Below are 13,718 nucleotides of genomic sequence, written 5' to 3'. Positions count from 1 at the left end.
ACTTCTCAAGTTGCTTTTTTAAAAAACAATTGTTGCTTCTCAAGTAGATGGTTGCAGGTTCATAATCTACGTGGCTCAGGTCTGCCTGCCACCAATAGGAAGAAATACCAATGATTCTTGACCAAGCTACATCATGGTCCATCTCAGAATAGTGGAGCTGTCTGGGGCCCTGTATTAAAGCCCTCTAAATACATGGACAGGCTATAAAAACTCCCTCTGTGCAGAAATCCCTGCCAGCTTATTGAAGAAGTCTCTATAGCTGCCATGATTCTTTACAATGAATACTGCACACCCACATCTGATTCCTCAAGCTACGACTTCCAACAAAAAGTCCTTTTGCACAATTTAAGTAATTAATAATGAGTGGTTAAAAAACACTAATATAACTGATTTTTAGGTTTTTGAAAATATTAAAGATCAAATTACCAAAGTCACTGGAGGAACAGGAAGCCAGTTGGTGAGTGACTGGGTTATACGCAATACACTGAATGGAATCATTATGTCTGTAGATTGGGATGAAAACAAAGAAAAAGGCTTAGTTATTGCAGATCAGATCAAAAGCAGATAATAACCATTTCACTATTGAATCTTCCATCTGCATTCTGGAAGTATCTGTCCAACTATATATAAAAGTAACAGACTGTGTTTGTCAGGCCCCACACATCTGATCAGTCCAAAAAACGTGATCCAAATTCCCACATACGATTAGTTGTGGTAAGCACATTGGATTGGCTCCTGCTAACCACATGATGATCAAAGACCAATCCGTGGACTCTCTTCACGCTCCTGCTGTGTCACCAACCTCCAATCCCAATCAGCCCCAAGGCTGCCTGCTCACGCTCAGGCCGACTGTTTACTTTGGGATCCTGAGCTCCCCACTCATTCTGAGGCCACAGGTCTAATAACAATCGTTATATATGCACAGACACACACGCAATAGCTGATCTCCTGTACCATTGGTCACAGTAAGTTGGGAGTTTTGCTGTTTTATAATGACATTATATCTATTTAACATACAATATATCAGAATACAATTATACCATGTAATGGACAATAATATAGTTACATCTAACACACTGTTATAATTTAGTTGATTTCCTTCACATTGGTCATGGACAAAAATGTTTTTGTTTCTCTTCCCTGTAACCATCTCTGCTTTTATCCCAATGTGTAATTCCTTTTGTGTCGGTCTCTATCTTCAACACTTTCTCTTCCTCTCTCTGAATGTGGCTCAGTGTGGTATCTGTATCTTTGTGTCCAACTCTTTCTCATTGTTTCCATCTTCCTCTTTCTAAAAGGTATCTTCTGTCTTCTGCCTTCTGCCTTCTCTCTCTCTCTCTCTCTCTCTCTCGTCTCACAAAGATCACTGTGGATGAGCGAGGCCATTCGGCCCATCTAACTCATCCGTCCATAGAAACCTACAGTCTCCCCCAAGATAGTACTGAACTGCCACTTGTATGATTCCAGTTTTTGCCTCTATACTGTAGGATCAATGCCTCATAAGATTTCCAAAGGGTTGCCTTTGAGATTCATACAGGAAATTGTGTCTGAAGCTTTACAGAATCATAGAAAGGTTACAGCACAGAAGGAGGCCATTCGGCCCATCGAGTCCGCACCGCAAGAGTAATCCAGCTAGTCCCACTCCCCCATAGAATCAATATGCATGAGTTTCCTGGCTGGTTCACTGCAGGCTTGTCTCAATTTGCTGACTGATTTAACGTTTCTACTGTGAAACCAACCAATTGGAAACTAGGGTGAAAAAAAAATCACTCCTCATTTTGATTGGTTGACTGTTCCCATCGTGCAAAATAACCAATCTGGGGACGGGGGAAAAAATTTTCCTCCCTTTCAGCCATCATGACATTTCGCCACTTACAGCCCAGCAAGCATACAGGAAGGGGTGAATCGTAACGTATCTCCGTAACACCTGGCAGTGGGCTGCTAATCCTATAACCACCAGCACTACCTCTGCTCTAGCCTGTTCTCGCTCACTGATTCCTATTGCTTGCTTGCTTCCCTCCCTGCCTTGGGCCTACACTCCTGGGGTCTTTGCTCTTCGGTGAGCTTCAGTCCTTGCCCCTCACTCCTTGCTGTGCCTTCCACCTACTATCCCACCCTTCCCTGGACCTGCAGGCAACATTAAGGGAAAGGTAGTGCTAAGTCTTTTTTTATTTTTTGCAGTTATGTTTTAAACAGAGACCCAAAAATTAGTTTAATAATACCAGCTTTTTAATCAGAATTTGCTTTTCATTTCAATGCAAATATATTTCCAAGAGTTCCAGGAGAAAATGAAACAAATAAAAGGAAACTCACGTATACTTCAAGATGCCTTCTAGTTTAGAGGTCCAGATAATAATACTCTTGTCAGTGGAACCAGATGCAAATCGCTTACCTAAGAAGATCGTGGTTAATTAGTTCAGAAAAAACAAGCACAAATTCATTTTCACTCTCAAACCTGTAACGACTTGAGTTTCGGAATTGCAGATTCAAAGCAAGGTGACTCCTGAATAACACACTATTGCCACCTTGAGTGGATGGTAACCCAACACATCTGATCTCCACAGGCAATATGTCTTAAGTGAGCTCCTTATATGAGGACATGACATTTACAGGTTAGCATAGAGCAAATCTTCCTAAGGACAGGATGCAAGAAGTTTTTTTTATTTAAAAAAAACCTTGCAGGCCAGTCCTCTGGGACCAGTGTCACACACCTCAGAGTGGCCAGTTTCACAGGAGTATAGGCACAGGCCTGGGAGTGGGTTAGCTGCCTGCCCTCTTGCACAGCAATGAAAAATGTTATGGGGAACAAACAGAACAGAATAGAAACTTTCAATGAAAAAAATTGTTGAACTTGGTTCAGGCTCAAACTGAGACCCCAGTGGCTCAGTTGGTAAAGTCAGTATGTAGCTGACAATACTGACTAGCAGGTTCCCAATTCAATTATCAGTCTGTGCTAAGTTAGCCGCTCAGTTGGTGCATTAGAATTAGTCTCAGCGCCTTGCGCTAGGATGAGGAAATCAGTCAGGGCTCCTGCAGCTGAGCATTATCCATGCTAGAAGATGCATGTTTGGATGTCGAATGAGGCCAGGATCAGGCTTGGCTGTGATGCCCCAAATGGTTGAATACCCTCCAACGCTCATTGTCTGGGCTCACATGTGCTAAGGTATCAGAGGGCAACAACACCTATGGATCCATACCCTGGCAAGAACTAATGCCTTCAGGAGACCAATTCTAAATAGGTTTACTTTATACACACATACATACATATATATACTCTGCGCAGAGAGAGCTCCTGATAGAGACAAGCTGTAAGAGTGGGTGACAAGTGGAGCTGGTGTACTTGGGCACAATTAGGGAGAGAAAATGCTACAATGGTCAATAACTGTCACTGCTGCAGGTGGAGGGGACAATAAAATCTAAAGCCAAGAAGTGGAAGAAACAGAATTTAAAACAATGCTCTAAAATAAACATTTCTGCAGGGAACATTGACCTATTCCTCAGGTACATAATTCTTGTCACTTACCATCTTTAGCGTAGGCCACACAGTAGACAGTATCTCGGTGTCCCTTGAGTGGCTGAATGAGCGTTCCATCGGAAGTATCGTATACCTGGAAATAAAACAGCATATTTTACTTCACAGAGCTGGACATCGCTGCCTGCAGTCAATGGTACAAACTGAAAATATTGTTAGAGCTGGACATCTCCACCAGTGCTCCACCTGACCTGAAGCTGCCTGTATTTCCAGGTTCAGTACATGTCCAAAGAGCAGGCCTGCCCCTTGAGCTGGGCCTACGCCCAGATCAAGGGTGAAGATTCCGCTGCTGTTGCAGATTTCTGAGGCTTACAGATGTGGGGCCTTCTGGCTGCTGTTCAAAAGTAGCCCCAAAGCTTCGCTGGGCACCTGTGCAGAAAATGTGACACTTACCTTTTTAAGCCTCCATTGGCTGGCCCTCTCAGATGATCCCATGTGAGTGGGGCCAGACGCTTAGGCACTTGCCCAGCCTAACTCAGTAGTAGGAAAGATGTTAGAATCTATAATTAAGGACTTAGTAACAGGGCACTTAGAAAATCATAATATGATTAGGCAGAGTCAACATGGTTTTATGAAAAGGAAATCGTGTTTGACAAATCTATTAGTTTTCTGAGGATGTAACTAGAAGGGTAGATAAAGGGGAACCAGTGGATGTCGTATATTTGGATTTTCAAAAGGCATTCGATAAGGTGCCACACAAAGGTTGTTACACAAGATTAGGCCTCGTGGGATTGGGGGTAATATATTAGCGTGGATTGATGATTAGTTAACGGACAAAAAAAAGAGTAGGAATAAACGGGTCATTTTCGGGTTGGCGGGTTGTAACTAGTGGGGTGCCACAAGGATCGGTGCTTGGGCCTCAGCTATTTACAATCTATATAACTGTCTTAGATGAAGGGACCAAGTGTGAGGTATCCAAGTTTGCTGATGGTCTGCTGGTACAAAGCTAGGTGGGAAAGTAAGCTGTGAGGAGGAAGCAAAAACAAGGGGATATAGACAGGTTATGTGAGTGGGCAAGAAGGTGGCAGATGGAGTATAAAGTGGGGAAATGTTAGATTATCCACTTTGGTAGGAAGAATAGAGAAGCAGAATATTTTTTAAAAGGGTGAGAGACTAAGAAAGGTTGGTATTTAGATTGATTTGGGTGACCTTGTACACGAATCACATACAAGTAGAGCAAGCAATTAGAAAAGTAAATGGTATGTTGGCCTTTATTGCAAGGATGTTGGAGTACAAGAGTAAGGAAGTCTTGTTGCAATTGTTCAGAGCTTTGGTAAGACCACATCTGAAGTACTGTGTACAGTTTTGGTCTTCTGACCTAAGAAAAAATATACTTGCCTTAGAGGGGGTGCAGGTAAGGTGAGAGTGACTCTCCTTGACATTAAGGCAGCATTCGACAGAGTGTGGCATCAAGGAGCCCTAATAAAATTGAAGTCAATGGGAATCAGGGGGAAAACTCTCCAGTGGCTGGAGTCATACATAGCACAAAGGAAGATGGTAGTGGTTGTTGGAGGCCAATCATCTCAGCCCCAGGACATTACTGCAGGAGTTCCTCAGGGCAGTGTCCTAGGCCCAACCATCTTCGGCTGCTTCATCAATGACCTTCCCTCCATCATGAAGTCAGAAATGGGGATGTTCGCTGATGACTGCATGGCGTTCAATTCCATTCGCAATCCCTCAGATAATGAAGCAGTCCGTGCCCGCATGCAGCAAGACCTGGACAACATCCAGGCTTGGGTTGATAAGTGGCAAGTAACATTCGCGCCAGACAAGTGCCAGGCAATGACCATCTCCAACAAGAGAGAGTCTACCCACCTCCCCCTGACATTCAACGGCATTACCATCGCCGAATCCCCCACCATCAACATCCTGGGGGGGTCACCATTGACCAGAAACTTAACTGGACCAGCCATATAAATACTGTGGCTACAAGAGCAAGTCAGAGGCTGGGTGTTCCGTGGTGAGTGACTCACCTCCTGATTCCCCAAAGCCTTTCCACCATCTACAAGGCGCAAGTCAGGAGTGTGATGGAATACTCTCCACTTGCCTGGATGAGTGCAGCCCCAACAGCACTTAAGGAGGTCGACACCATCCTGGACAAAGCAGCCCGCTTGATTGGCACCCCATCCACCTAATCATTCACTCCCTTCACCACCGGCGCACCATGGCTACAGTGTGTACCATCTACAGGATGCACTGCAGCAACTCGCCAAGGCTTCTTCAATAGCACCACCCAAAGCCACGACCTCTACCACTTAGAAGGACAAGGGCAGCAGGCACATGGGAACAACACCACCTGCACGTTCCCCTCCAAGTCACAAACCATCCCGACTTGGAAATATGTCGCTGTTCCTTCATCATCGCTGGGTCAAAATCCTGAAACTCCCTACCTAACAGCACTGTGGGAGAACCTTCACCACACGGACTGCAGTGGTTCAAGGCAGCAGCTCACCACCACCTTCTCAAGTCCAATTAGGGATGGTCAATAAATGCTGGCCTTGCCAGCGATGCCCACATCCCATGAACGAATAAAAAAAAACAAAAGTACACTAGATTGATTCCTAAGATGAGAAGGTTGTCCTATGTGGAGAGATTGAGGAAAATGGGCCTGTATTCTCCAGAGTTTAGAAGAATGAGAGGTGATCTCATTGAAACGTATAAAATTCTTCGAGGGCTTGACAGGGTAGATGCTGAGAGGCTGTTTCCCCCAGCTGGAGAGTCTAGAACTAGGGGTCATAGTCTCAAGATAAAGAGCTGGCCATTTAGGACAGAGATGAGGAAAAATTTCTTCACTCAGAGGGTTGTGAATCTTTGGAATTCTCTACCCCAGAAGGCTGTGGATGCTGAGTCATTGAGTATATTCAAGATTGAGAGCAATAGATTTTTGGACACTAAGGGAATCAAGGGATATGGGGATAGGGCAGGAAAGTGGAGTTGAGGTAGAAGATCAGCCACGATCTTACTGAATGGCAGAGCAGGCTCGAGGGGCCGCACGGCCTACTCCTGTTCCTATTTCTTATGTTTTTATGTAGGTGAAGGCCCTCCCACCTCAACTGCATGGCTCTCCTTTGCTTGTACCTGCACGCACTCCCCCCTCTCCCCCAACTTGGGGGGGAAACCCCAGAAATCCTTCTCCTTTAACACCTGGGAACTGAGTGTTTCCGCGAGGAAAACTGGCTCTCTGCAAGATCTGTCCATATTCATTAATGATATGGAGAAGGCTACTGCTATATTATAAAACGCACCGAATGACCAATCTAAAATGACCAGGCAACAAGACTGCCAGCATTCAGAAGGGTTCTAGACAAACTAATTTAATGGGCTGAGGATTGGTTAAAACAGGTTATTAAAACCTGTACAACTCAATGCTGTGACCACAGTTTGGTGTCCATTTTGGACATCTTAATATGTTCGGAGAAGATTCAAAAAGCAGCAACAAGAATGATTCGTGGATAGGTGACTGTCACAGAAGTGTACTCATTCATATGAATTAAAATCAATATATCTGTCACATTTTCCACTGAAATCCAACCCAACATCTCTATGGGGTTTCTCATTTTAAATGCATCCACAACTGCCTGTTGTGCTTTTCTGGTGATGCCTGTAACTTTTTGACAGAATTTTTCAGTGAATGTGACAGCTTGTGATGCTGGAATAGTTCCGAAGAAGTTTTTGAGTCTGTATGTAGTTGTGGGGTCTGGCCACCAGGTGTATCTGCTGAGCAGTGTTTTTTTCTCTTAGGCAAAAGCAAAATACTGTGGATGCTGGAAATCTGAAATAAAAACAGAAAATGCTGGAAAAACTCAGCATGTGAGGCAGCATCTGTGGAGAAAGAAACAGAGTTAACGTTTCAGGTCTGACAAAACGTCTTCGACCTGAAACATTAGCTCTGTTTCTTTCTCCTCAGATGCCTCACTTGCTGAGCTTTTCCAGCATTTTCTGTTCTTTTTCCTCTTAGGCTCCACTTTTGGTTTTTGTTTGCGCAAGGACAAAGGAAGGTCGTCAGTTAATATGCTCCACCCCCACCAGTTGCCCCTCTACAGCCCATTCTTGGCCAGTTCATCACCGCCAGTATCTGTGTCCCACAAGATCAATGCCAGTTCTGGCTTCCCATGGCGACACAAACACAGAGAGCTCAAAGCAACACAATGAAGAGGGCTCACAGAGAGCAATGCCACAGGAGGTCAACTAGGACGTACATGTGTGAAAAGTTAGATCTCAACAGAGGTATTGAACGTACCAGAACTCTGTTTCCTGTCGCTACTATCAGCTGGGTTCCATCTGGTTTGAATGCAATATCGTAAATACTGTAGAGATGTGAAAATAAATAAGATTTTTGTCAATTTAGAAGCAATGAACTGATGTACAATCATAATCAGGAATTTCTTCCGATGCTTAAATACAGAACACAGACAGGCTGATTTCAGTTACAAGGCAGTAACACAAAGGAATTTGTGCAACATCACACACCACCTGGAGAAAGCACACTCAGAACATCAAAAACCAGGGTGAGAAAAAGCTATTCCGACAATCAAACTCGCTGCATTGCTTTGTTGACTTTTTTAAATATTGCAGTAAAAAGTCTAGTTTATAAATTGTAGTAAAACAAATTCCAAAATTATCCAAAGTCCAAAGGATTGCTAAACGTAACAAGTTGTTTTTGCTATTTCTCTCTTGCTTGCAAGCCCAGGCTGAGGGGGACAATGAACAACTTGTCCCAGGCCTCTGTCAAAGCAGCTGTAAAGTTGTTGGCTGTTGGGAGAATGCTGTGGAATTACTCTCAATCTGATTTTGTTTCCTCCCAGTGGCAGAGAACCTGGCTTCCATGCCAGCACCAGCTCTTGCTCTCCCTCAGACACAAGGGCAGTAATGTTAACCCCCAAGAACGGGTGGGTTGGAGGCAGGAGGGAGGTTAAAATAACAACTTCTTGGAGGGGGACCGCATCCCCATCCCAATGCGCCCACTTCTGGGTTTAACCCAGGCAGGTTTGTAGGCACGTGCACAACAGACACCAGGAAGCCTCGTCCCCACTTTTTTTTATTATTCGTTCTCTCTCCCCGCCCCCCAACCCCACTGGGTGCATTGTCCTCTCTCTTCCTCCCGGGTGTATTGTCCTCTCCTTCCCCCTCCCCTCGGGTGTATTATTCTCTCCCGCCCCCGAATGTATTATCCCCCCCCCCGCCATTTTATCCCCTTCCCCCCCCCCCCGGTATATTATCCCCACCCCCGGGTATATTATCCCCACCCCATCCCCCAGGGGATATTGTCGCTCCCTCCACCCCTCTCCTTCCTTCCTTTAACCCCCCCCCTCTCCCTCCCTCCTTCCGTCCTTCCTTTAACCCCCCCCTCCTTGCTTCACCTCTCCCTCCCTCCTTCCGTCCTTCCTTTAACCCCCCCCCTCCTTGCTTCACCCCCCCCTCTCCCCCCCTCCTTCCTTTAACCCCCCCCTCCTTGCTTCACTCCCCCCTCTCCCCCCCCTCCTTCCTTTAACCCCCCCCTCCCCCTTCCTTAACCCCCCCTCTCCCCCCCTCCTTCCTTTAACCCCCCCCCTCCCTCCTTCCTTTAACCCCCCCCTCCCTCCCTCCTTCCTTTAACCCCCCCCCCACCCTCCTTCCTTAAACCCCCCCACTCCCTCCCTCCTTCCTTAACCACCCCCCACTCCCACCCCTCCTTCCTTTAACCCCCCCCTCTCCCTCCCACCTTCCTTCCTTAACCCCCCCCTCTCCCATCCTTCCTTCCTTAACCCCCCCTCTCCCTCCCTCCTTCCATTAACCCCCCCCCTCTCCCTCCCACCCTCCTTAAACCCCCCCCCTCACCCTCCCTCCTTCCTTCCTTAACCCCCCCTCTCCCTCCCTCCTTCCTTAACCCCCCCTCTCCCTCCCACCTTCCTTAACCCTCCCCCACCCTCCCACCATCCTTAACCCCCCCCTCTCCCTCCCTCCTTCCTTTAACCCTCCCCTCTCCCTCCCTCCTTCCTTAACCCCCCCCCTCCTCCCACCTTCCTTAACCCCCCCTCTCCCTCCTCCTTCCTTCCTTAACCCCCCCCACACCCTCCATCCTTCCTTAACCCCCCCCTCACCCTCCCTCCTTCCTTAACCCCCCCCACTCCCTCCCTCCCTCCTTAACCCCCCCTCTCCCTCCCTCCTTCCTTCCTTAACCCCCCCCTCTCCCTCCCTCCAACCTTAACCCCCCCTCCCTCCTCCCTCCTTCCTTAACCCCCCCTCACCCTCCCTCCTCCTTAACCCCCCCCCTCTCCCACCCTCCTCCTTAACCCCCCCCCTCTCCCACCCTCCTTCCTTCCTTTAACCCCCCCTCTCCCCTCCCTCCTTCCTTAACCCCCCCCTCCCTCCTTCCTTAACCCCCCCCTCTCCCTCCCTCCTTCCTCCTTTAACCCTCCCCCTCTCCCACCCTCCTTCCTTTAACCCCCCCCACTCCCCCTCCTTCCTTTAACCCCCCCCTCTCCTCCCACCTTCCTTCCATTAACCCACCCCCTCTCCCTCCCTCCTTCCTTCCTTAACCCCCCCCTCTCCCTCCCTCCTTCCTTAACCCCCCCCTCTCCCTCCCTCCTTCCTTTAACCCCCCCCCTCTCCCTCCCTCCTTCCTTCCTTAAACCCACCCCTCTCCCTCCCTCCTTCCTTAACACCCCCCTCTCCCTCCCTCCTTCCTTAACCCCCCCTCTCCCTCCCTCCTTCCTTCCTTAACCCCCCCTCTCCCTCCCTCCTTCCTTCCTTTAACCCCCCCCTCTCCCTCCCTCCTTCCTTCCTTTAACCCCCCCCTCTCCCTCCCTCCTTCCTTCCTTTAACCCCCCCCTCTCCCTCCCTCCTTCCTTAACCCCCCCCCCTCCCTCCTTCCTTTAACCCCCCCCTCCCTCCATCCTTTAACCCCCCCCTCCCTCCTTCCTTTAACCCCCCCCCTCCCTCCCTTCCTTTAACCCCCCCTCTCCCTCCCTCCTTCCTTTAACCCCCCCTCTCCCTCCCTCCTTCCTTCCTTTAACCCGCCCTCTCCCTCCCTCCTTCCTTTAACCCCCCCCCACTCCCTCCCTCCTTCCTTTAACCCCCCCCCTCTCCCTCCCTCCTTCCTTTAACCCCCCCCCTCTCCCTCCCTCCTTCCTTTAACCCCCCCCCTCTCCCTCCCTCCTTCCTTTAACCCCCCCCCCTCTCCCTCCCTCCTTCCTTTAACCCCCCCCCTCTCCCTCCCTCCTTCCTTTAACCCCCCCCTCTCCCTCCCTCCTTCCTTTAACCCCCCCCCTCTCCCTCCCTCCTTCCTTTAACCCCCCCCCCTCTCCCTCCCTCCTTCCTTTAACCCCCCCCCCTCTCCCTCCCTCCTTCCTTTAACCCCCCCCCTCTCCCTCCCTCCTTCCTTTAACCCCCCCCCTCTCCCTCCCTCCTTCCTTCAACCCCCTCCCCCCCTCCTCCTCCTCCCTTCCACCCCCCCCCCCCACACCTCCTCCTCCCTTCCACCCCCCCCCACACCTCCTCCTCCTACCCCACTCCCCCTAACCCCACCCCCACCCCCCCGCCCCTCCTCCTACCCCACCCCCCCTCCTACCCCACCCCCCTAACCCCTCCTCCCCCTAACCCCACCCCCCCCGCCGCCTCCTCCTCCTCCCCCCTCCCCCACCCCCCTCCTCCTCCTCCTCCTCCCCCACCCCCCTCCTCCTACCCCACCCCCCTCCTCCTCCTCCTACCCCACCCCCCTAACCCCTCCTCCCCCTAACCCCACCCCCCCCCGCCGCCTCCTCCTCCTCCCTCCTCCTCCCCCACCCCCCTCCTCCTCCTCCTCCCCCCTCCTCCTCCTCCTACCCCACCCCCCTCCTCCTCCTCCTACCCCACCCCCCTCCTCCTCCTCCTACCCCACCCCCCTAACCCCTCCTCCCTAACCCCTCCTCCCCCTAACCCCACCCCCCCGCCGCCTCCTCCTCCCCCTCCTCCCTAACCCCTCCTCCTCCCCCCCTCCTCCTCCCCCCCTCCTCCTCCCACCCCCCCCCTCCTCCTCCTCCCCCCTCCTCCCACCCCCCTCCTCCTCCTCCTCCCACCCTCCTCCTCCTCCTCCTCCCACCCTCCTCCTCCTCCTCCTCCCACCCTCCTCCTCCTCCTCCCACCCCCCTCCTACCCCCCTCCTCCTACCCTCCTCCTCCTCCTCCTCCCACCCCCCTCCTACCCCCCTCCTCCTCCTCCTCCCACCCCCCTCCTACCCCCCTCCTCCTCCTCCTCCTCCCACCCCCCTCCTACCCCCCTCCTCCTCCTCCTCCCACCCCCCTCCTACCCCCCTCCTCCTACCCCCCTCCTCCTCCTCCTCCTACCCGCCGCCCCCCCCTCCTCCCTCCTTCCTCCTCCTCCTACCCGCCGCCCCCCACCCTCCTCCTCCTCCTCCTCCCACCCTCCTCCTCCTCCTCCTCCTCCCACCCTCCTCCTCCCACCCTCCTCCTCCTCCTCCTCCCACCCTCCTCCTCCTCCTCCCACCCCCCTCCTACCCCCCTCCTCCTACCCCCCTCCTCCTCCTCCTCCTCCCACCCCCCTCCTACCCCCCTCCTCCTCCTCCTCCCACCCCCCTCCTACCCCCCTCCTCCTCCTCCTCCTCCCACCCCCCTCCTACCCCCCTCCTCCTCCTCCTCCTCCCACCCCCCTCCTACCCCCCTCCTCCTCCTCCTCCCACCCCCCTCCTACCCCCCTCCTCCTACCCCCCTCCTCCTCCTCCTCCTCCTCCTACCCGCCGCCCCCCCTCCTCCCTCCTTCCTCCTCCTCCTACCCGCCGCCCCCCCCTCCTCCCTCCTTCCTCCCTCCCTCCTTCCTCCCTCCCTCCTTCCTCCTCCTCCTCCTCCCCGGGTGTGATCCCCGTTTCACTCTGCTCCGCTCGGCTCGGCGCGGCCTGTTTACATTGGAGACCGCGTTGCTACGTCGCAACCAGGAGGATGGCGGAGGAGTGCGCGCTCGGCCGCAGTGCCCACAGCTCTCCTTACCACTGTTCAACCTTCTCCCTGTCGTGTACTCTGTCTATCCAGGTGGGGACGGCCCGCATGTTTCCGGCTGTGTGCCGCCGCCGCCCGGCCCCGACGACGGTCACTTTACCACCGGCCGGAGGCTCCGGCCTTCAATCTCAGCCAACCGACAGTTGATGGCGCATGCGCACCGCCTCCTTCCCAACCGCCCGCCGGGTGTTGAGGGGTGAAATCCCGCGAGAGTTGGAGGGGCGGCCGTGCGCGGGGTTTGCTCTCCCGTGGAGGTGGCGGGTGCTGAGCCTGTGTGGGTGAGTGTCGGCGGGCCGTGAGGTGAAAACCTTCACCACAACTCGGGGGGAACAACAACCACGGGTGGGTTAGCAGTGAGTGTATCGGGTTACAACCCCAGCTGCTTTAATGATGCCTCCCCTCCCCGGAGGTTGCTGAATTTTTCCATCCCCCCCCTCCTCCTCCCCCCGCCATTTCGCCAACACCTCCATCTTGAAACAAAAGCAAAATACTGCGGATACTGGAAATCTGTAATAAAATCAGGAAATACTGAGCAGGGCAGGCAGCATCTGTGGAGAGAGAAACAGAGCTAACGGTTCAGGTCGATGACCTCTCATCAGAACCGGAAAAGGTTTGAGATTTAACAGAGGGAGGGGAGGAACAAAAGGGAAGGTCTCTGATGAGGTGGAGGGCAGGAGATTAAATAGAATAACAGATGGTGGTGCAAGATACAAGTGGGCAGGACAAGTAAAGAAACAAAAGATAGGCCCAAAGAATGTGTAAATGTTAACAGCAGAACCTGCTGTCTGAAAAAATTGGGAGTGGTGGTTATGATCTGAAGTTATTGAAATCAGTGTTGAGTCCAGAAGGTTATAATGAGGTGCTGTGTGCCTCGAGCTTCATTCGAACAGTGTAGGAGGCTGAGGACAGTGGGATGGAGAATTAAAGTGGTAAGTGATCATGAAGCTCAGGATCACGCTTGTGGACTGAATGGAGGTGTTCAGCAAAGCGATCACCCAATCTGTTGTTTGGTCTCACCGATGTAGAGGAGACTGCATCATGAGCAACGACTACAGTATACTAAGTTGAAAGAAATAAAAGTACATCGCTGTTTCATCTGGAAGGAGTGTTTGGGGCCCTGGATGGTGGGAAGGGAAGAGGTGAAAGGGCAGGTGTTGCATTTCCTGTGCTTGCAATGGGAAGGTGCCGTGGAGAGGGGAGCAGGTGATGGAAAAGTG

At 51.6% G+C, this 13,718-nt stretch overlaps 1 protein-coding gene across 1 annotated transcript; it reads right to left on the bottom strand.

Moving 5' to 3' along the window:
• Positions 1–426: 426 nt before the first annotated feature.
• On the bottom strand, positions 427–12,724 carry LOC137309855 (intraflagellar transport protein 122 homolog; the record flags this gene model as incomplete). The annotated part of the gene is made up of 5 exons (XM_067977871.1): positions 12,493–12,724; positions 7,773–7,839; positions 3,524–3,608; positions 2,314–2,392; positions 427–503 (listed from the first exon to the last, which is right to left on the bottom strand). Coding segments are annotated over exons 1-5 (367 nt in total), but the record flags the coding sequence as incomplete, so codon positions are not given.
• Positions 12,725–13,718: the final 994 nt, after the last annotated feature.

This window comes from Heptranchias perlo, unplaced genomic scaffold, assembly GCF_035084215.1.
Source record: "Heptranchias perlo isolate sHepPer1 unplaced genomic scaffold, sHepPer1.hap1 HAP1_SCAFFOLD_1845, whole genome shotgun sequence".
Lineage (NCBI taxonomy): Eukaryota > Metazoa > Chordata > Chondrichthyes > Hexanchiformes > Hexanchidae > Heptranchias > Heptranchias perlo.
Note: the sequence above shows the minus strand (reverse complement) of the source record. Positions and strands in the feature narration are given on the sequence as shown.